The sequence below is a fragment of the Cornus florida genome, unplaced genomic scaffold (assembly GCF_030987335.1).
Source record: "Cornus florida cultivar Cherokee Brave unplaced genomic scaffold, ASM3098733v1 CherokeeBrave_3.0.0_Hap2_Chr08, whole genome shotgun sequence".
Classification (NCBI taxonomy): Eukaryota; Viridiplantae; Streptophyta; class Magnoliopsida; order Cornales; family Cornaceae; genus Cornus; species Cornus florida.
The window spans coordinates 73,794,370-73,818,826 of NW_026775578.1; the positions used below are offsets into that span (position 1 = coordinate 73,794,370).

Here is a 24,457-nt window from a genome sequence, read left to right on the forward strand (position 1 = left end):
TGGTCGCCATGCCTCCTAAGACAGGTAGAGGAGCCTCAATTGCAAACACAAAACCCCATAAAACAAAAAATGCTTATGCACAATCATCCTCTTCCCAAACCCCTCTCAAATTAAGCTAGTACGATAAGGTCCAACTTGATGAAGTAGCAATTTCCGTTAGTCACTCACCAATGGATACAAACCAATTTTCAGCCTTAACAAAAATTCCCCAACATGTCATAGACATGGGCCTAGTCCAACATGACCTTATCTAAACCTACTTACAATCCCAATAACCAGTTTTCCCTCCTCTGCAAAAATCTTATGCCGAAATTTCTTCAGCATCAGATAAACAAATTTCTTAAAGAAACATCAAGCAATAAGTGGTGGTAAGTAATCCCACTCCCAAAAAATCTCGTTATTTTCAAAAACCAAATCCATCAGCCATCTGTGTGGTTGAAAAAGAGCTTTTTAACAAAAAACCCAATTTTGCTTTCTCAAAATCATTTTGTCAAAGGATTTCAATATCCTACATCAGATTTTAGAAAAACTCAAAAATTTTATAAGTTTATTTTAGTGGACACAGATTCCATCAAAATTCAAACTCATTCAAAACCTGGTGACGAGTCTTTCATCTCTCACACCAGTTGGACAATTCAGAAAGTTTTTACTCCAACGGCTTGGAGTAAAAACATCAATGCCCCAAGGCAAATTTCTCAACCTCGCAATCCTCAAACTTTTAATTACTGGGACTATCAAGACGCCTAGTACAATACCTTTTATTTCCAAAACCAGGATTATAGCCATTCCTGCCTTATCCTTTTCCAAAATAACTTCAACATGAATGTCCCCAGATAATGTATTGACTGGTGACATATTTTTGGTCCTTGCAAAAAAATTATCCCTGATTCTGTGTCCAAAGGATTTTCAATCTTCCAAAAAAAATTCCAAGCTCCATCTGAGCTTTTCGAATTTTCCAAATCATTCTTATTCTATGCAAATTTTACATTGTCATGGATAGTTCTATGGCAATTCCAAATTCTCAATTCTCCTTCAAATCTTCCTCTTCTATGAAGAATTTTCAAAATTAAATGGTGGGACCAATTCTCGATCAAAGATGTTACTTCAGAAGCTATTTCAGAATGGTTTTCAAAACATCCTGCAATCTCATGTTCTGGTTTGGGAGAGTCCTCAGCTTTCCTCCTATCCAAAAGCCAGACACAAGCAAGGCTTTCTTCAGCAAAATCCAAAGATGAGTATGAAGCTTTCCTAATGGAAGCTTTAGCCCAAGTCAATCCCATAGCCTTCTCAAGAATGGGCTCTAACAGAAGTGATGGTGCTTCTTTATTCCATGGTTCCCAAATAGATCTGGCCTAAGCCAATGAAGAGGCCCAAGCAACGAAGATGACTGTTTTGGTATTTTTAGCCAACAGCTCCAGTAACAAACTGTTAAAAGGTCTTCATTACCCTTCCAAAGTTTCAGACATCAATCAGTCAATGCCGCAGCTTAGTGATAAAAAAAAAAAAAAGGCAAAAGTTCTCAGTTAAAAAAGTTAATCCACAGTGCTCCATTATTAGCCTTCTGGCACCTTTTGGCGCTCATGGCGGACGAGTTTCAAATCGTATTTCATTAAAGGAACCTAAAGCCACTTTAAATACGCATGGCGAGCTATAGTTCTATTCTCAGAGCACATAGATGTCAGCAGCCATCTTTCAATCACTTCAACTCAGCCATTGCACATGGTTTTCAACAATAACCTGCACTTTCCTTATCTTAAAGGAATCCAAGGTTCTACAAGGCTCCCCCGAGGCCTTATAAATAACAGCTTCTCATGCTATTCGATTCAAGCTATAACAAAGTTTGAGTTCTTAGTTTCATTTCAAATTCTCAGTCCAAATTGTAATTTTTATTTTCTAGTTTTAGTTTCTCCAAGGAGCTCAGCTAAGACCAAAGTGTTGTAATCAAAGAACAAAGTTGTAAGTTTCAAGTTTTAATCCAAAGTTCTTCAAAGTTATTCAAAGTTTATTATTTATATATTGTCTTGCATATTTCTGTATTTCGTTGATTATCTTTCTATTTTTAATATTCTGTTTCTATCATAGTTTATTATCAATCATTTATCCTAGATGTTTATGGTATCAAAGCCATGCGTGGTGATTAAACAAGTTTAACCTTTCTACTTTTCTATTTCCGGACCTGGATCCCATTTAGACTAGGTGTGCCGCTTAGGATTAGTAGGACGGACAGTCATTTAGGTAAGGTTCAATGAGTTTATTCAACAGAAACATGTCTTCGAGATCGTCAGCTCCTCTGGGAGGAAAAATGATAGTTAACCAAGAAGAACAGCATATTGATAGCGGTCAAAATGATCAGTGGGATACTTGGAATATACCCAAGGTTCCCATTAGAGATATTTAAAAATCCTTAACTTTCAATCTTAAAATAAGATACTCTATCAAAATTGTAGAACAAACCATTTCTCTCAAAAACCTTTTTGAGGTCATCCAACTATTGAAAAAAAGAGCCATAGTCAAACACCAGAAGAAGTACAAATTCTTACATATAGGACTTGTCCAAATTGTAGTCAAACCTCTTACCTCAAGAGGACTTTACACTGCTATCATGCTTACTCTTAGAGACTGTAAGCATCTCAATTTTGAAACCTCTTTGTTAGGAGTTTGCCAAACTAGCCTTTTCGAATGCCCGCAATACTTCAATTGTTTTCTGAATTACTCAGTAGCTCTTGATGACCCAACAATCCTCTATACTCTAACCCTCATTGTCTCAAGTAGTGGTTTTGAAATGATGGATGGAACCATACCATTCAATGTTGTTTATAGAGTCCATTACAAAGTCATGACTACTCAGGTCAGCCCCCAAGCTCTTCGTGAGTCTCCCAAAGGCGAAACCCTCCTTCTCGATGCTAATGATGAAAATTCACACACTTATGTTCGAAGAACCTAACTTCGAATGAAGTCACCTTCCCAGAAGAATGGACTCTCGAGCATGCAGTTCCTTCTACAAAGATTGAGAATAAAAGGTTAGAATAAATATATCAATTTTTTAATGGAACGGTGAAAGTTAGATTTAATTCTAACAGGCTCAATAGACTTTCTATCAGAGAATAGAGCCACCTAGATCGTCTTTTTCTCAAGCTTCTTTCCCTTAAACAAACTATTCAAAAGTCCCTTCCAGAAAATCATTTTCAGAAACACCTATAAGAAATCCAAATCTCATTGGAATTAAAAACAAAGAAGTTGCTAAGCCGGTTTACTAGGACGATGAAAGTGAACAGACTGAAGAAGAAGATATCCTTCCTCTTTGACATAAAGGACCCTTGAAATTAGAGAAGAGTGGTATGCTTTTTGTATACACCATAAGTTCTCAGCCCTTTTCTTTACATAGTTTGAAAAATACCGTATTGACAACGATATTGATTTTCCTTTCTCGACAATCAAATCCTTAAACATCACCCCCAAATCCACAACCACATGGCAAACATCCCGCGGTGAAACCATTGAAGCCATCCACCCTCCAGCTGAAGCAGTCGAATTCAAGACAAAGGCAGCAGGAACTGTCACCCTTACTGCTTCCCCTTTTAAGACGAAGGCAACAGCCGCCGATAATACACCTTCCATTGCTCGTGATTTACGAAGTATCATGGAACAAAATAACTATACAAACCAGCACCTACAAACTCTTGGTGCTCAACTTTCTCGAGTTGAAACCTTGCTTAAAAAAGAATAAATTATCCTCATCCAGTCAGACAATACTCCACCTTTAATTCCCCATGAAATTTCCCTGCACTTATCTAAACAATTATCCAAGCGCATCGCTATTGAAGAAGCACATGACAGGATTAAGAGAATTGAATCCCTCATGGTTTCCACATCTACAATTCCTGATACACCAGATCGATCGATGACCATCAAGAACGTTAATACTTTGGACCAAGAAATTGGTACTGACACTGAAATTGATGAAATTACAGAAATCTTCCAAAACCAGCACATCAATGCTTTAGAACCCACCTCTTTTAGAAACTATTATCCTAGACCGACTTTCCCAGACATACAGATCGAAGAAATAGGACAATTCTCTTAAGCTGCTTTCCATGGTGGCACCATTTATGAATGGAACATAGATGGCAAGACTGAGTATCACATTCTCAATACCCTCTAAGAAATGACCATGGTCAGTACTGCTTATAAGACCAAGAATGACTCATCTGATCATGTCATAGCACAACTCTTGGTAGGGGGTTTTACAGGACAACTCAAAGGATGGTGGGACAACATCCTTACTCCTGATAAACACCATGCCATTCTTCATTCCATTAAAACAACTTCCAAAAGAACAATGATCAAGACAGAAGAAGGATATGATATAGAAGATGTAGTTGTTACACTCATTTTCTCTATCGCCAAATAATTCCTTGGCGACCTCTAAATTATTAGAGACAAAACCTCAGAGATCTTAGCCAACCTTAGGTGCCACAAACTCTAGGATTTCAGATGGTATAAAGATGTTTTCCTTTCAAAGGTTCTCACTGGGACTGATTGTAACCAAGCCTTTTGTAAAGAAAAGTTCATTGCTGGGCTCCCCAATCCCTTTGCTAAAAGAATTCCTAAGCATTTTAGATCAAAACACAATGGTCATATTCTTTATGATTCCCTTACTTACGATGACATCATCAGTACCATCACAGCTGAAGGAATAGCTCTTTGTACAGATGTCAAACTTCAACAACAAATCAAACATGAGAATGCCACAAGCAGAAAAGAATTAGGATCTTTCTACCAACAATTCGGCTTTGAAAACCAAACCCCTCCTTCCAAACGAAAAATTCATAACTGCTATACGAAGCCCTTCCCCAAAAGCTACAACAACAGATCAAGGTATCATAATAAACAGCCCTCATTTGCAGACAAATACCCTTCTTTTGAGAAAAATAGACAGGAACACGTCCCTCATTTGAAAAAATTCCAAAAGAAGCCCGCTTCTTCTAAAACAACAATAAAATGCTTCTTGTACCTGAAATATGCCATAGAATCGTAGGGGTGAGTAACATAAAGCTACTCATAGGAAATGAGCATGCATCGACCTACGTTTTACAAGTTTGCATGATTTAATTATTGTGGTTTATTCCACCTAACGTCTATGTCAAATGTGAGACTCAAGGAGCATCCTAGCTACCTAAGATCATTTCTAGCATCAATCACCTTATTCTTGCAATTTTAGCCACATAGGGTCATGCTTACATAAATCAACAACATAGGACTATGTTTGCACAAAGCAATAACATAGGATCATGCTTACATAAAGCAACAACATATAGATTCTCAAAGTTATCAACTTGAAGTCTAAAATACAACATCTACTAAATATAACAATTTAGCATAATTAGAATATCTAATACCACACATCAAGACATTGATTCTCTAGGTTGTCAACTAGAAATCTAAAAGTGTGAAATCAACTAAATATGTCAATTTAGTATGGATATACTTAACAACATCAAAATTGCCAATAGCCAAAACCACAAGTCAACAAGGTAAACACGATTGTCAACTTCGAATTGAATGCGGAAACAAATAGTGGAAGACTTGGACATCACGCTCGGAATTCTGCCGAGACCTCAATGGTTATTCCGGGCACTAACCCGCAGGGAAGACCACCCTAAGTGCGCATTATCTCAATAACTTAGACGACTCACGTCCCCGTACTAGAGCCAAACCCTAGCCATCTCAACTCAACAATGTTCCAAGATTCCAAAATAAGCCAAATAAGTTCATAACTTATACATATTACTATTACATAGTAACAAGTTAGCAACATAACTCTCAATTGTGCATAATAAGCATTTCATATCCATAATGCTACGAAATCACAAGCCAACAATATATTCATATAGAAATATACTCTCATGAATATAAATTTAACAACAATGCCCTTCAATACATATAACACAATCAAGTGAATACTTCACAAGTCTAAATCCATGATCTTAAAATAGAAGCACTTTCTAAAACATGATTAAATCCATAGATAAACAAGATAGAATCTAATTCCATCAAAATAATTAAACTCTCTAGATTTTAAATCATTTCCAATTGGCCCCAATTTAATATATGCTAATAGACATATCATGGTCATTACATATATTCCCACAAAAGCTTAATTAGGCCCATGAAACCACAAAAAGAGATTTTAATTAATTTTCTTAATTAAAGTCTCTAGAGTTCCAAACTCAACCAAATGCTCTCAAATTAAAGTATGTTAACAAACATGCCAAAACTTAATTTAAAAGCATAATACAACTCAATTTCATGCAAGATACAGTCATGAACTTTAATCTTTCACAAAAGATAAATATTAATTAAAAAGAGCAATTCTTATTTAATTAATCCAAATTTAATATATGTTAACTAACATGTTAAAACAAGATTTTCTACCATGCCATAATTCAAATCAAAGAATTAAAAATTACTAACTTTCTAGATTTGATACAAGGCACATATATAAGTTATATAATCATGCTAAACACTCAATACAACACACATAAAAGCCTAAAACATTCCCTACCTCCATTTGATATGAAATCTCAAATCCCTACCAAAATAAATCGGCTCCGAATCTGACGAAACTCCTAAGTTTTGTCGGGGACAACACCACAAACATGAATCCCAAGGAAGCACCAGCAAAAACACAACTTGACTTCAAACCCGAACTCAAGAAATGGCTAAAACGAGATTCCAATCGGTTAGAATCGAAGGCCTCACCGAGGGGAACAATAAACACTAAGGCATTAATGTATTTCATTGAAGGGAAGAAGCTCAAAAGAAGAGAGAGAAAATGGCAGCCATGGCTGCCTCTAGATTCGGCCAAGAGAGAGGAGAGAGAGAGCAAAAATCTGATTTTTCACTAAAGACCTCCTATTTATAGAAAACTCAAAAAGTGCCCCGAACGGGCCACGCCGGGTCCGAAAAAGTGAAATTTTAGCAGACGTGCTCAAACGGCAAAACTCCGTGAACAAAAAAGATTCCAAATGAGAAAATATAAACAAAGGAAGAAACAACGTCGAAAATTGAGTCCCGAGCAGAGAGTTATGCCCAAAACAAGTTTGGCGCAAACCGGGGCCAAGGACCCTGAAACTGGAAAACATGGTCCAGGAGGAAATTCTAAGAGTGCACGACTCGACAAAATGTAAAAATGAATCCCATATGAGGATCCAGGCTCAAAACAAGGCATTGAGCAATAACTTTCATTAATTGCACAATGACCCTTCCAAAAAGTGAAAATTGTGAAACTGCCCCAGAATGAAAATATCTTCCCAAAAGATATTTTCTTAGATACCCCTGAAAGAAAATATCTTCAAAAGATATTTATGAAAAACACCCCAAGAAAAGAAAAGTTTTGAAAGAACTTTGCATTTATACCCCTATGGACACCGAGAGCAACCAGAGTACTTTCTCACGAAAGTAAAGATACGTATCTCATAGAAATCATTGGGAATGAAGATACATGAAGTCAGAAACCAACTCCAAACATAAGAAGTGTGGTTACGCAAACAGAGTGACAAATGAGGAAAAGACAGAATAGGGAAAAAGACAAAAAGTGAATAGTGTCGAAAAACGAAAAATGTGGGAGTAACTCGGTCCTCAAAGGAAGTTGTCAATCTACAGAAAAGAGTCTTGGAAATCACTCTAGAGCACTCGAGATGACACTAATCAACAAGAAACCAAACTCAGAAGGGAAAAAACAACGGAAAAAATTTATCCAAAAAATCCGGGTCATTACAACCTTCCCACCTTAAATGGATTTCGTTCCCGAAATCCAGCCCAAACAAAACAAAAAGGCAAAACCAGGATAACTATGGAGTACATCTCCGAGTACCCCTCACAACACGCCACACCAGCAATCTCAAAGTAGAAAGGTAACCCCTAAACCAATGTCATTTGCACCCACGTGCTTACGACAAGACAACCTCTTAAAGGAAAAGTGACCACATGGCCACACGACAAGTCTGAACTCACACAGAGAACCCAAGTTCAGACAAAAGAATGGAAAACAACAACCGTAAGTGTCCCTTCTGGCAAACCATCATAAAGAACCAAAAATAACCACAAAAGAACTCCAAGATAACCACATATCAAATCAAGGTACAGAACAAACACAACGTGGCAGTACGAATAGTGACCAAAACCCACCCACGACGTACTCAAATGTGTGGTAGCAACGACAATACCTAGTGCTCGCCCACACTTACTCGTCAGTAAGGTAGCATCGACGGTAACAGGTACTCGCCCACAACACACAACTTTGTACGGTAGCATGACAGTATAAGGCACTAATTCATAACCTGCCCCCCACTAGGTCTACCCAAGAAACCTCTTGATACAAATAACATCAATGTCAAAAATGATCATTGGCAAAAACACTACGGAGACCAACATTTTGTGAGAGTTGAGATATGGTCCAAAGATGTCCGGCCGAACCATCCTGGCCAATCCCAAAACTCTAACAATAATGCTATAGTACCGCTATGCTTAAGGCCCCAAATCCTCAATACAGCAAAACCAACATCTCCAATGCCTCAAAATACCCCCATTAACAAAATTAATCAGGAATCCAAAACCTAACAAGCAAATCAATGCCTACAGAAATCAAAACGATCCTCACAATAAGACATTTCATCGAAAGTCCCTCACATTACTCCCTGAAATAGATCCACTATAAGACCAATCACCATGATCAAACATCAGATCCGCATCCCTATTATGGATAACTAAATCCTCAAAATACAAATCCACCAAGTGGCACATACACCAAAATGCCAACAACCAAGGTCACAAGATGAATCTCTCAAAACCATGCTTGGCAACACCAAGCTAAATCAAAATTCTTCAATTTCTATTGATCCATAAACAACCATTGGAACTACAATTCCTCAAAACTACGTCTAGCCATAACTAGGGCGAGAAAACTCCACAAACAGTCATATCGAACAGCGATCCTTTAAAACTCCTCCTAAGAGTCAACAACATTAAGATTTCCAAAATTGAAACTAGTCTCCAAAAGACGTTCTCAAAAGAGCATCGAGCTTACCTCTCGAATCAAACGAATCCTCAATGGTATGGACACAAGTCCCCACAAAATGATCTCACACCAATCAACTCACTCTGAGCACCACAGCCGTCAACAACCATGGCAAAAACTCCCCAAGGGAAGACATGAAAGAAAGAGAACCACCAGTCCTAAAAAGGACAACACCACGACTCCATCTCTGAAATGAAAGACAACAAGGTTAAAGACTTCACCCCCTACATGGAAGTAAGTCGACCAAAATCCATCAAATCCTCACTAAGGACTCAAGACAATGACAGTGATCCTCATGGACCAACCAACCCCAAAACTGTGCACAATGCAACGAAGAGAAGAGACTCACTCCTTGTGAAGTCCCTAACACGAACCAACACAAAACCCTTGTGGAACCCGCATACACACTACGTGCGACCGAGGGAAACGAATGGGAAAACCAAACCTGGAAGTCATGCATATGACAAGGAATGCAACTACCAGAAAGAAAATCTACTCGCATAGATAAAAACCAAGGGTACATGCAACACGTCTCCACGTAAGCACAAAAGCGTCTTACAAAAGTACAGTAACAATATGGCATCTCTAAACATATAAAGAAGGCATGCTAATGCCACACAACAAGAAGGCAAATGTGGATAGACCTCCACCTACTCATGCATCACAATAACATAAATCATACTACTAACGTGGTAGTAAACGAAACTGCATAAGACAACATGATGTAACAATGAACCCTATGGACATCATGTCCTAGAGTGTTTAAGAAAAGAAAGGACAATTCCTAGTCATAAACTGTCTTCAAAACCAATGCGACAACAACCTGTCTCAAAGCAAACGTGAGCCCTTACCACAATGGTAAGACTCTAACAATCCATCTCCGAATCTAGAGGTGACACTACAAGTGACACTAACAGTGTAGTGCTCTCACTATCCGTAACATCAATCAATCAACTTGATCCCAAAAGCGTCATCACGCAAGAACTCCTCAACGAAAATTGCAACTACAGCCATACTAATAACAACCAAATCAATCACTATGAATGATCTCCAAAACAACCATCATCATCATCGATCAAAAGGACAACGCCTATCAAAACAAAACCAACATTGATTCCATCCGAACTGTACTTGTAGCTCGCCAGTACGGTAGCATGACAGTACCATGCACCCTCCCACAAACGTACCCGCCCACGAAAAAACACAAGTTCCAGAGGAATCATCCTGAACAATCAAGGATCCTAAGAGGTCCATAACCTTATCATGGCCCAAAACCAACAAATTCACCACTACGGTAACGCCAAATGACTCATCTCACAAGAGCCTAAACAAAAGGTGACCATCCACCTACCTCAAAACCAATGCTAATTCGACAACAACCTATACCACAACGAGACTGTGACTACAATCACCATCAACCTCAACTCGTGCCTCAATGACCAATCTCGTGTCATGCCAAATATGCAACACAATTTTGCATATACAATTCTAATCTAGCATACGTCACATGCCATGCTCTTTACATTAGAATAAAACAATGCTAAACAAACGGCATACAACATGTAGCACGTAAGCACATAAACATGTTATCATAAAGCATATAAACACATAGAGTATGGCAACAAAAGTATGATATGCACCCAAAACCCGTCGTCCTAAGGTTTTCAAACCAAGGAGCTCTAATACCACTTGAGATAGCCCAAGTTTTTCAACCCGGTGCATCAGTGATGAACCGAAAGATGACCCGATAATGGATCCGAAATGCGGAAGCAAAAGATAAAAAAAATGGTCTTTAGAGATACCACGCATCTCTAAGACACCAATGTGACAGTCAATGAGGTCACGGAACCCAAAGGAAACAAATGCGGAAGCAACATTTTAAAAACGAACAAGATTAAACCTAGGGGAAAATCATCATTTCAGCTTAAAAGTGGGTGCCACCGAGTACACCATTGGAAAGACAACAAAAAATCAATGAACTTAGACTTAAAAATCGCTTGATTCGTACTCCGGATGAAGAAGATATGGCTTACGGAAGAAGAAGGGGCAAAACGGTCAAAAATAGCAAACCCAAGAACATCTAACCGGTTAGGAGACCTTCCTAACCAGTTAGGAGGCTAAAAATCTCAACCAAAACACTGCCCATGCACATGTAACCGGTTACGAGACCCCATCTAAACGTTTAGATGTGAAGGGGCAGTAAGGGTGCGACCCAAAAACCTGGCAGCAAGGTTTTTTCGGGGAAAAATGAAAATTTTAGGGCCAAGATGACATTTTCTAGAAAAACTCAAAGAAGAAAACCCCTCAAAATTGCGTTTTCTACGTGACTCGGGAGAAAAATAAAAAAATACGCACTTTGAAATGCCCAAAATGCCCTTCCAAGAAGACTGGTCCAGAGGGTCCAAAAAGCTGCTAAAATTAAAAACTGAGAGCTGAACTTCGGAAATGGTTTCCGATGCTAAGACGACATTTTCCGGAAAAACACGAAGAAGAAACCCCTCCTAAAATCACATTTTCTAAGTGACCATGTGAATAACATAATTTATTTCCCAAAGAAAATTCCCAAAATACCCTTAAGTCAGAATATGCAACAAAAGTGTAAAATGAGTCCGTAGGAGGCTCATTTCACCAAAAAAGAAGCTTTGCCAGGAAACGACCATGCACGCAAATGTAAATTACCTAGTAAGATGTGCTACAATAGTCCATGGCCTAAAAATATGGCCGATACAAAATATGACACCTAACGGCTAAAATGCCAAAAACGAAGTTTGGAACGAAAACTTGGAATTTAAAATCATGAGATGGTTTCAAAATGCCGTTTGACCCTTGGCCACACTTCATACATGGTGAATGAATGCTAATGGAAGAATCAAAATGGAATTCCCACACCCAATGCAAACATGGTGAAGCAAAAACTCAATATTTTTCAATACTTTCATAAGATTCCATGAAGTCAAAAATTACATAGGATACAAATTACATGTCATTGGCCTCCGGCCTCATCTCATACATGTCAAATACATCGTAAAGAGTGTACTCATGTACACATTACATATAAGGAATCAAATGTACACATGTTGACATATAAGTCTACAGTTGGCATTCCAAGCCAACCTTCACAAAAATGGAAGTCTCCAAGTCCACAAACCATCCAAGCATAATGAAAACCTCAACTTTGATTCTTATGCCTGAAATATGCCCCAGTATCGTAGGGGTGAGTAACATAAAGCTACTCGTAGGAAATGAGCATGCATCGACCTATGTTTTACAAGTTTGCATGATTTAATTATTGTGGTTCATTCCACCTAACGTCTATGTCAAAGGTGAGACTCAAGGAGCATCCTAGCTACCTAAGATCATTTCTAGCATCAATCACCTTATTCATGCAATTTTAGCAACATAGGGTCATGCTTACACAAAGTAACAATGTAGGATCATGCTTACACAAAGCAACAACATAGGATCATGCTTACACAAAGCAACAACATATAGATTCTCAAGGTTATCAACTTGAAGTCTAAAATGCAACATCAACTAAATATAACAATTTAGCATAATTAGAATATCTAATACCACACATCAAGACATTGATTCTCTAGGTTGTCAACTAGAAATCTAAAAGTGTGAAATCAACTAAATATGTCAATTTAGTATGGATGTACTTAACAACATCAAAATTGCCAATAGCAAAACCACAAGTCAACAAGGTAAACATGATTGTTAACTTGGAATTGAATGCGAAAACAAATAGTGGAAGACTTGGACATCACACTCGGAATTCTGCCGAGACCTCAATGGTTATTCCGGGCACTAACCCGCAGGGAAGACCACCCTAAGTGCGAACTATCTCAATGACTTAGAGGACTCACATCCCCGTACTAGAGCCATACCTTAGCCATCTCAACTCAACAATGTTCCAAGATTCCAAAATAAGCCAAATAAGTTCATAACTTATACATATTACTACTACATAGTAATAAGTTAGCAACATAACTCTCAATTGTGCATAATAAGCATTTTATATCCATAATGCTAAGAAATCACAAGCCAACTATATATTCATATAGAAACATACTCTCATGAGTATAAATTTAACAACAATGCCCTTCAATGCATATAACACAATCAAGTGAATACTTCACAAGTCTAAATCTATGATCTTAAAATAGAAGCACCTTCTAAAACATGATTAAATCCGTAGATAAACAAGATAGAATCTAATTACATCAAAATAATTAAACTCTCTAGATTTCAAATCATTTCCAATTGGCCCCAATTTAATATATGCTAATAGACATATCATGGTCGTTACATATATTCCCATAAAAGCTTAATTAGGCCCATAAAACCACAAAAATAGATTTTAATTAATTCTCTTAATTAAGGTCTCTAGATTTCCAAACTCAACCAAATGCTCTCAAATTAAAGTATGTTAACAAATATGCCAAAACTTAATTTAGAAGCATAATACAACTCAATTTCATGCAAGATACGGCCATGAACTTTAATCTTTCACAAAAGATAAATATTAATTAAAAAGAGCAACTCTTATTTAATTAATCCAAATTTAATATATGTTAACCAACATATTAAAACAATATTTTCTACCATACCACAATTCAAATCAAAGTTATATATTATCATGAATTTTAAATCTTATACAAAGAATTAAAAATTACTAACTTTCTAGATTTGATACAAGGCACATATATAAGTTGTATAATCATGCTAAACACTCAATACAGCACACATAAAAGCCTAAAACATTCACTACCTCCATTTGAGATGAAATCTCAAATCCCCACCAAAATAAATCGGCTCCGAATATGACGAAACTCCTAGGTTTTGTCGGGGACAATACCACTAACATGAATCCCAAGGAAGCCCCATCAAAAACACAACTTAACTTCAAACCCGAACTTAAGAAATGGCCAAAATGAGATTCCAATCGGTTGGAATTGAAGGCCTCGCTGAGGGGAACAATAAACACTAAGGCATTAAGGTATTTCATTGAAGGGAAGAATCTCAAAAGAAGAGAGAGAAGATGGCAGCCATGGCTGCCTCTAGATCTGGCCAAGAGAGAGGAGAGAGAGAGCAAAAATCTGATTTTTCACTAAAGACCTCCTATTTATAGAAAACTCAAAAAGTGCCCCGAACGGGCCCCGCCGGGTCTGAAAAAGTAAAATTTGAGCAGACGTGATGAAACGGCAAAACTCCGTGAACAAAAAAGATTCCAAATGAGAAAATATGAGTAAAGGAAGAAACGGCGTCGAAAACCAAGTCCCGAGCAGAGAGTTATGCCCAATACAAGTTTGGCGTAAACCGGGGCCAAAAACCCTGAAACTGGAAAACATTGTCCAGGAGGAAATTCTATGAGTCCAAGACTCGACAAAATGTGAAAATGAATCCTATACGAGGATCCAGGCTCAAAACAAGGCATTGAGCAATAACTTTCATTAATTGCACAATGACCCCTCCAAAAAGTGAAAACTGTGAAACTGCCCCAGAATGAAAATATCTTCCAAAAGATTTTTTCTTAGATACCCCTGAAATAAAATATTTTCAAAAGATATTTATGAAAAACACTCCAAGAAAAGAAAAAGTTTCCAAAGAACTTTGCATTTATGCCCCTATGGATACCGAGAGCAACTAGAGTACTTTCTCACGAAAGTAAAGATACGTATCTCATAGAAATCATTGGGAATGAAGATACGTGAAGTCAGAAATCAACTCTGAACACAAGAAGTGTGGTTATGCAAACAGAGTGACAAATAAAGAAAAGACGGAATAGGGAAAAAGACAAAAAGTGAATAGTGTCGAAAAACGAAAAATGTGGGAATAACTCAGTCCTCAAAGGAAGTTGTCAATCCACAGAAAAGAGTCTCGGAAATCACTCCAGAGCACTCGAGACGACACTAATGGACAAAAAACCAAACTCAGAAGGGAAAAGACAACGGAAAAAATTTATCCGAAAAATCCGGGTCATTACATTCTGACTCTTTAAACAAATCTTTTGATGACCAGCCTGTCAAAACCAAATGCATTTGCATGATTACCAAATATCAAGAATTTATGTTAGAACTCATTGATAAAATTGAGGATCTCGATTAACGCAAAGAATGCCGGATCAAATTCACCAACAACATTGGCCAAAGGAGTGACAAAACTCCAGTTGTTATACCAAACACTTACAATCTTACTGATATCTTTGAAAGATTTGGTACACAGCCCCAGATACGAATTACGATCCAAGACCTCCATAAATAAACCAAACAAACTAAGAAAGAGATTTCTATCCTAAAGCAAGAGAATAAAGCTTTGAATGATTCCACTACTCATGACATTCTTACTCTTAGAAGCTAACTCCTTTTTTAACAATCCCAGATAGATGCCCTAAAACCTACGTTTTCCTCCAAACTTGAACAGCAAGATTCTGGAAGTCTTACCTAAGACAATGAGGCCTATATCAACCTTCTGACCCAAATAACATTCCAGAAATGGCATGTTAACCTCAAAATTGTCATTAACAAAACCTTAACCATTCAAACTGTAGCACTTATTGATTCTAGTGCTGATCTCAACTGTATTAATAAAGGACTTGTTCCTACAAAATGTTATGAGAAAACCAAAGAATGACTTCAAGGTGCTAATGGTTCACGACTTACTGCTCAGTACAAGCTTACTACAACCCATGTTTGCAACCAAGGTTTTGTATCAAGACACCTTTAATCCTCGTCAAATACCTTAATACTCCTGTTATTCTAGGAACTCCATTTATTTCTCAATATATATATAACCTCAACCCCTTGGACCTAAAATCCACACCCACCTAGACTTCTTTCCAAGTAGTCCAAGACCCATTAAATTGGTCCAAAGACTTAGCTTAATCCACCTCTTATAAATAAATAAATAAATAACCTAAATAATTAAACAAAAACATTCAAATAATCACAAATAAAACACATAACAAGTCAATTAGCATCTACAAATAAATTATTAATTACTAAATAAACAATTAAACCAATTAAACAAGTTAACACATAAACAAATAGCCAATAATTAAATTAAATGCAATTAAAATAATGAAATAAATGCTCTAAAAATTAGAAGTATTATAAAGTCTCTGGTCCGAGGGAGTCACTAGCGGACAATATTGTGTATAGATAGGGTGAGGATTGTTACAGATGGTATCACGGCCTTACCTAACCGGAAGTGTGCCAACGGGGACATCGAGCCTCCTAGGGGGGTGGATTGTGGCAACCTATGTAGGCGGTTGCGAGGCCCTAACAGACTACCACACTAAGCAAGCTATAAGTGCACAATCTCACATCACTTGGTGTGGAAAAGGCAAGTGCTATATGTAGATATAACACCCTTCTAGGATATAACGTGTTTTAAAGCCATGATGGTCATGAACCTACCAGAACTTCGGAGTTAAGTGTACTTAACCTGGAGTAGTACCAGGATGGGTGATCCCTTGGGAAGTCTCTGGTCTAGGAGAGCCAAAAGCGGACAATATTATGTTTAGATAGGGTAAGGGTTGTTACAAGAAGTCTTTGGGCCTATTGTCTAAACACTTAAGCGTATCAATCTTGTTGGGCACAAATGAGTGTTTATATGAAAACATAATGAGAATAATGAAATTATGAGATATAAGGCCCGATTGCTAGCTCAAGGTTTCTCACAGAGACTTGGTAAATGTTATTACAAGAAATCTTTGGACCTCTATTCTAGACACCTGAGGGTATCAATCATGTTGAGTACAAATGAGTATTTCTACGAAAACATAATGAGAATAATGAAATTATGAGATATAAGGCCCGAGTGGTAGCTCAAGGTTTCTTATAGAGACTTTGTATTAATTATAAAGAGATATATTCTCTTGTGATAAATGCAATCACATTTCAATTTATAATAAATTTGGCAGTCACAGAAAGACTGTATATTCATCTAATGGATGTAGTTATGGGATATTTATATGGATTACTAGATAATGACATATATAGGAAAATTCTAGTGGGATTTAAAATGCCTTAAACAAAACCACAAATTATAAACTCGATAAAATTGCAACAATCCATGTACGGATTAAAACAATCTAGGCGTATGTGGTATGATCGCCTCAGCGAGTAATGAATAATCCAATTTGTCCATGCATTTTTATTTAGAAATTAAAATCTGGATTTGCTATTATTGTAGTGTATGTTGATGATCTGAATCTTGTTGGCACATCTCAAAAGTTCAAAAATATGGCCACTTACTTAAAGAAAGAAATTGAGATGAAAGATCTTGAAAAGAAAAAAAAAATTGTCTTCACTTGCAAATCAAACATTTATCGAGCGAAATTCTCATCCACCAAACAACATACACAGAAAAGATTTTGGAGCGATTTTTACGTGGATGAAGCTCATCTATGGAGCTCCCAAAATGGTTGTCTAAGCACTTGATGCTAAGGAAGATTATTTTCGTCCTCAAGAGGATGATATAGAACTATTTGGCCTTGAAATGTCATATCTTAGTGCAATTGGTGCTCCTATGTATCTTATAAATTGCACACGGTCGGACATAGCTTTTCAGTCAACTAATTATCGTGCACTTCTATATCATGGTAATCAGTGAAATAGACAATTAGTACACCTTCTTCAAATCATTATGAGATACTTGCAGTTCATGAGTCAAACATGGAATGCATTTCGTTAAGATTTATGATTCAACATGTTAGAGAAACATATGGTTTCTCCTCAATAAAAAATAGCACAATCATATAATATGAAGATAATGTTGCATGCCTTCCACAGATCAAAAGAGGTTATATGAAATTGAACCAAACAATCTCACCAAAGTTCTTTTATACACACTAACTGTAGAAGAATATTGATATTGACGTTCAACACATTTGTTCATGTGAAACTTTTGCAGACTTATTCATTAAAGCACTACCAACTACGACGTTCAAGAAGTTGGTGCACAATATTGGAATACGTCAATTCAAAATTCTTTAGTGCTGAACTAATGCATGAATGAGGGGGAGCAATTGATTGAAAATGTATTGGTACTCTTTTTGCTTCGTTCAGCTTTTGTCCCATTGAATTTTCCTAGACAAGGTTTTAATGTGGCAATTAAAACTCATAGAATACCATTTTCAGACACACGAGAATATTGTATTCTTTTTATTTCACCATGGTTTTTTCTTATTGAATTTTTCCGAACAAGATTTTTAGGGGCCATATTTTTAGTGCAGTCTAATGGAGCCAAGGGGAGTGTTATATTATATGTATAATTGTGTGGGGTCCACTGCTTGTTTAATCAAATTGAAAATTAAGGAATTCATTGTATCAGTAAAGAATCACAACGTGAATGCAGCTATGCTGGCATTAGGAATTATAGGCACCAAAAGTATGAGTCGACACCGTTAGCACGGCCAGGTTACGTGGCTGGGTCTATTTGATCATCATCCCATTAACACATAGTAATCTCATGTCAAAAAGCAATTGAGTGTGCATATGAATGCAAGGAATTGGCTAAACCCAAAAGATGAGGTGGCAAAATTGTAGTGGTAGAAACCATCTATATATATGTGTAAGGAACCTAAAGAACATATATGAATAAATAGAAAAGGAGCAATTCACTCTTCCTCTCTCAATTTGTTGTCTTTTTAACTTTCTAAATTTATATTTTGCCACCCTCAAATTCTCTTGTACTACATATCTTTGATTACATGTACTTTATTCTACAATGTAAATGGAAGACTAATTCCATTCAAGAGGGATAATTCCTATGAAGCAATCTGTCATTTTACATTTTTCAGAAAAATGAAAGGATACAAGATTCTTGATATTCTGAATTTTTTTATTTATTTTTGTATAACCAAACAAAAAAAAAAAAAAACGATTTATATACAACAGTTTGAACTCAGTATTGTATCTGATCTAAGGGGAAAGTGTGAATGTAAGCTGAATCCATTTGCCAAATCTTGAGTGAAGCTGTGACCTTCAATCCTGTGGCATTGTTAAACAGGAATACCCGCGCTGCCCCATCAATCGCACTTGTTGGATAAACTCTTGATGTGATCACTGATCTCCCTCCTTGGGCAAAGCTCTCCACAATGGAATGATCAACCTGAATCCAATTTCGGGAGAAAATTTGTTGAATGTTCTCTTTTAGTTAAATCCGATTGTGTTGATTATCGAAAACTTTTAGGAGAATTCATGTATAGTACAACAAGTATCAACCCCTTTGGTAAGGAGCCATTTCTGATGCAGAATTTTGATTTAGAAGTACTATATACTCATGTAACTTTTATTTACATCTAAATGGATCTAAAACTGATCAACATTTTTTTGGTCTTAATAGTTTCCTTTCTAGTATATTTCAAGCTTTAGGCTCCAATTAAACTACATATAAATATATATAAAATAAAAAAAAAATAAGAGATTGTGACATACCAATAACCTCATGGAGAATTTTTCACCATCAAGCACAGGGACTATGCTTCCATAAATTTTTCTGTAAACATTGGAAGCCTTGGATGATCTGCATAGATAAACATATGGCGTTACAATATTTTGCTCGCGTGGATGAATTTCAACCATGTCAGTATATTTTAAATCATCAAAAACCTAAGAAAAATAGCTACTTCTAAGCATGAAATAATTCTGGATTCAAGAAATAGTAACTCCAAAAACACAGACTACTGAATTATATAATAGCATGTGCAATTCAAAAATCGGATAATTGGTATAGTAGTAATTTAATTCGAGAGATAATTAAGGGGACCAAATGCTAAAGATATACTTTCAAGTAAGAGAGAAGCATACCTTGTTTCATCAGCACAGAACCAAGTGTTGGCACTCCCATCAGTGTCTTTGGCGATGTAGAAATAAACCGGTGTTTGTTCAGAAAGTGTTTCATCAGCAATAACCAGAAGGCCAAATGGTCCCAAGGCACCCCTTGCAGTAGCACCACCGGTGCAATTGTAGTTCACATCGGCTTCAACTGTCGCCTCCAGTGCCTCTATTTCAAAGGTGGCACTTATGTCTAGCTGCAACCGTTGCCAAACTACCAATTTTTCAGCAAATATACAATTTTACAGTAATAATCTAGAAATCTTAGCAAAACAAATCAGAGACCTGAGTAGCTAAGCCTATATTCAGCGGCACAACTGATCCAGGTCCAACCTCCACCTCATTGAATTCGGTGCTCTTCTTTCTCAAGCTCTCCAGTTCGTCCACAGGCCAGTGAAGTAAATTGGTTCCGGTCTTATTGTCAAACAATACAGTCCTGGGAATGGTCTGTGAAACACAACAAGAAATCAATTTACCGCAAAAATAAAATAAAATAAAATATACTAGTTGGTACAAGTAAAAACAACACACATGAGATGAAGAGGTGCTTATTTTGTATTGGTTCCATTGAATATTTTTGGTTTTACATATTTAAGTGCTAGAGTTCATGATTTAACTTTTCTTCATATCACTTTCTCTTGTTTATCTTCTTCTTCTTCTTCTTCGTCTTCTTCTTCTTTTGTGTGTGTGTTTATATATGTGTTTTTTTGTTGGGGTTCACATATTTAAGTGCTAGAGTTCATGATTAATCATCTCATTTACAACTACAAGGAGTGTTTTGAAATTAAAAAATTACGAGGCCACAACTACACCAGGTGAAGACCAAATTAACCACTTAATCCTCAGTCCCAAAAGCAAATCATCACCAGTTGTAAAGTGCTTATGATATTCTTCAATGATGATGCATATATATATATATATATATATATATATATATAGTCAGATGCAATTTAAATCACAATGGGGCCTCTCAGTTTATTTTTGGGAATTCTTCTTACACTCTCATCAATGGCTGAAAATAAATTTAGATGAGATATGAAAGAGAAACATTCTCAGGCAACAATGTTCTTACTAAATGACTACAGAAGACATAATTATTGATTAACTAAATCTTCGAAAAGGTCAAAAAAATCATTCACAAACAGTATGAAATGCTTCTCACAAATTCAATTATTGCAATGACTAGGAAAGAGAACTGATTATGCCTAGAGAATATTAATCAAAGTAAATAATTTACTCAGAAAGTGGTGGGACAGACTAAAAACTAAAAGCATAAAATTCATTGACTGATTGAATTTGAACCAATCCCACTTCAACTTGAATTGCACTTGAGCAAGTCAAACAAAGCTTTAGTTCCTTATATTTGAACAAGTGTCCAAAAAATAGCATTAATGTCTGTATTTAATGGATGAGATCAAATAATTGCTTGAAATGGTAGTACTAATAATGAAATATAGGGTGATTATATATGTTTGAGAGGTCGATGTCATCACGTGAAAAATACTAATGGCACGTAAGTTCTTATTGACCTAAATTGTTATTCATAAATATAATAAGTCAAAAAAATTTATTACCTGAAGAGATGCCCAACCCTTCAAAAGATCATCAGATTCACTATCAGTTTCTCCAGTCCAACCCCAAAGAATCCTCCTATCCTTATTTTGGTCATAGAATGTCTTTGATGCATAGTACTTCCCATAATCCACCCGTAACCCGATACCCACATCCAACTCCGGGTTATCTGGTGTCCATCTACCATTAATCGGATCATATGTCCCAAGGGCGTAATAATCATGCTTGTCATCATCCAAACTTGCCTTAAGCACGTGCTTCAAACCCGGTCCATTAGCTGATGTGTCCAAACCATTCTTCCTAGTCATTGAAACTGGGTAAAAGTCCACGCATTCCCACATGCCCGTACCCGGAACCGCATGCAAGACTCCATCCAACAGCTCATAGCTTGTGAAGTTGGTGGTTTGATACACTAGCGAAATGCCCGTGGTGTTAACCTTTGACCCGATTGTGATCCGCCATTTCCCATCGGGGCCAAGCCATGCCGTTGTCGGGTCCCTGAAGTCTTTGGGAGCAATACCGGATGGAGTGACTAAGACCGGGTTACCCGCATACTTGACCCAATTACGAAGGAGAGGATCAGATAGGTTGGCAGGGTACGCAAGGTTTTGCACCTGCACATAGTCATCGGTGGTCCCAGTGTAGAGCATTATGATCTGACCATCGGGAAGAATCGTGGCGGACCCCGTGAACACACCATTACAATCAAACCAGCTATCTGGGACCATAGCAAAAGGGAGGTGGAGCCAATGGATCATGTCCTTTGACACCGCATGGGCCCACGTTATGTTGCCCCAAACGGCAGAATTTGGGTTATACTGGTAGAAAAGGTGGTACCACCCCATGTGGTACAATGGACCTACAAAAATGCAATTATGTCCCCATTTCAAACATGTAGACATTATTATATATGCATAAGTGTGTATATATATAGTATTCATCAATTTTAGATCAATTAGAGTAATTTAGCCCCTTTTTACATGGAAGTAGAATTTAAAGACAGAAATTTTTATATGGTCTAAATTATATGATGTTAATTAATCACAACTTGATGTATAAATAAAAATTTAAATAAAATTGACACATTTATTTGAAAATTGTTCGTAAATATTATTTTTTATATTTCATAAAAAGTGTTATATTTGGATAACTGTAACTCACTAAAAGTATTATGTTTAGGAACCGTGACTTACAAATTTTTCAAACATAAAACTTTTTATGAGACAAACACAAAGTAATGTGAAAACGTACCATTAGGATCTGATGCAGAAATAACCAGATTCCCCACAAGAGCAACCATGAAAAATGACAATAAAATTGGATTAGAAAAACATAATATATATTTATATGTATCAATAATGGAGTACTATAAAATAACAAAAGGCCGGGTAAAAAGTTAAAAGTGATTGTGTTTTGTACCCACCATTCATCCAATTCTTTTGGGGTTGAAAATGATAGGTTGTTCTTTGCCATGACAGCATAGCATTGGTCCACGGGTACACCTTCCCGTCGCCGGGAAACTGCCGGAAAGTCTTCTCCGACACTCCCAATGATACCCCTCTCGAGGGTGGCAGCTCCAAGGTCTCCGGCGTGGACACAGAAGAAGGTGGATCGGTATTGACCGTAGCTTGGTTGAGGATCAAAACGATCAAAGACAGCAGACCCAATGTGGAGAGCAAGATACAGGTGAGACCCTTCTTGGGTCGGCGTTGATTGGCCGGAGATCCAGTTGATTGAGTTTGGTCCGGTAGGAGAGTGTAAGAAGTTGCATTTTCAAGATCATCAGGGGTTGAAGTGGTAGTGTGGGTGTCCATTTTTGGTTGATTGAGCTGATAGAATGGAGAGGTGCTAGTGCATTAAGAATTAAAGGAGTTTGTGGTGTTATATAGATGAATAGAGAGAGAGAGTTGGACCAGTCTAAGTGGAATGGCGTCAGAAAAAGGATGTTGTGTCAAATATGGATTTGCCCGGTGGGACGTGGTGTGCTAGGGTGGTTGATTGTCCAGCTCGGTTGGAATCTTGAGTTTATCATTACGGCGTAAACTTGCGTTTATCATTATATAAATAAATATACACACTACGTGGCACTTTGGATCACGCAAGGGACCGAATATTTTGTTGACATCCTTGTCTTGGCTTGTGCAGAATTAATTATTAAGCTTAGGTGTACATCTTAGCATCCTAAATGCTGTTCCAACTTCATCTTATTCACAATTTATAACCCCCAAAATATAAAATAATAATAATAAATAAAATAATAATAATAATATATTCGTCTCAATTTAAATGTCGTCTTTCCGAATGCGACATTTAAAGTAGGACAAAAAAAGTAATAATAAATTAAGAATAATAATAATAATAATAATAATATCATTTTCATTAGTTACAGTAAGCCATATAGACTTTATCATAATTATTGTTTCGGAAGTTCCAGCGACATGGGAGCCCAAGGTGTCACATAGCTGTATTTTATATTTTCGTTTATTTTTCAGATTCGGGCTTTGTCGAACCGAATCTAGTCAAGTGCTCGGGAATAGATCCCTACACTTCTTCCATTTCATCCTTGCGTATTTTACTTTCTGTGTCTTTGTAGATTTGTAGTGCACTTGTATATGTTTTACCTTTTGCCATTTTGGGGTTATTTGTGCGATTATGCTTTGGGAACATTTCCACTTTTGGGATTATTTGTGCGATTATCTTTTGAAGATATTTTCATTTGGGGCAATAGTGCGATTATTTTTTTAGATATTTTCTTGGAAGAACTTTTATGCAATTTTTGAAAGTTAGTGCCATGTGTTGTGTTTCAATTATTGTCTACGAAATTCAAGCGACACTGGAGCCCAAGGGGTCAGATAGACTACAATTTGTGAGGACCTGTCCCTGTTTATTTTTCTGTTTATTTTTCAGATTCGGGTATTGTTGGATCGGATTGAGTCAAGTGCTCGGGAATAGTTCTAGACAC

At 36.9% G+C, this 24,457-nt stretch overlaps 1 protein-coding gene across 1 annotated transcript; it reads right to left on the minus strand.

Annotated features, from left to right (window-relative positions):
• Positions 1–18,832: 18,832 nt before the first annotated feature.
• On the minus strand, positions 18,833–23,451 carry LOC132268123 (beta-fructofuranosidase, soluble isoenzyme I-like). Its single transcript, XM_059768859.1, has 7 exons — positions 22,919–23,451; positions 22,747–22,755; positions 21,498–22,354; positions 20,209–20,370; positions 19,897–20,120; positions 19,525–19,612; positions 18,833–19,198 (listed from the first exon to the last, which is right to left on the minus strand). The coding sequence occupies exons 1-7, from the start codon at positions 23,307–23,309 to the stop codon at positions 18,992–18,994; spliced, it is 1,938 nt and encodes a 645-aa protein (XP_059624842.1). The 5' UTR covers positions 23,310–23,451; the 3' UTR covers positions 18,833–18,991.
• Positions 23,452–24,457: the final 1,006 nt, after the last annotated feature.

What these genes read in the sequence shown, in the direction of transcription:
- LOC132268123 (XM_059768859.1), bottom strand. Translation starts at nt 23,309, where the DNA reads ATGGACACCCACACTACCACTTCAACCCCTGATGATCTTGAAAATGCA. An exon ending in ATATAGGCTTAGCTACTCAG is followed by an intron (nt 20,121 to 20,208) that starts GTCTCTGATTTG and finishes CAACGGTTGCAG; the next exon opens with CTAGACATAAGTGCCACCTT. An exon ending in AATTCTCCATGAGGTTATTG is followed by an intron (nt 19,199 to 19,524) that starts GTATGTCACAAT and finishes AATTGGATTCAG; the next exon opens with GTTGATCATTCCATTGTGGA.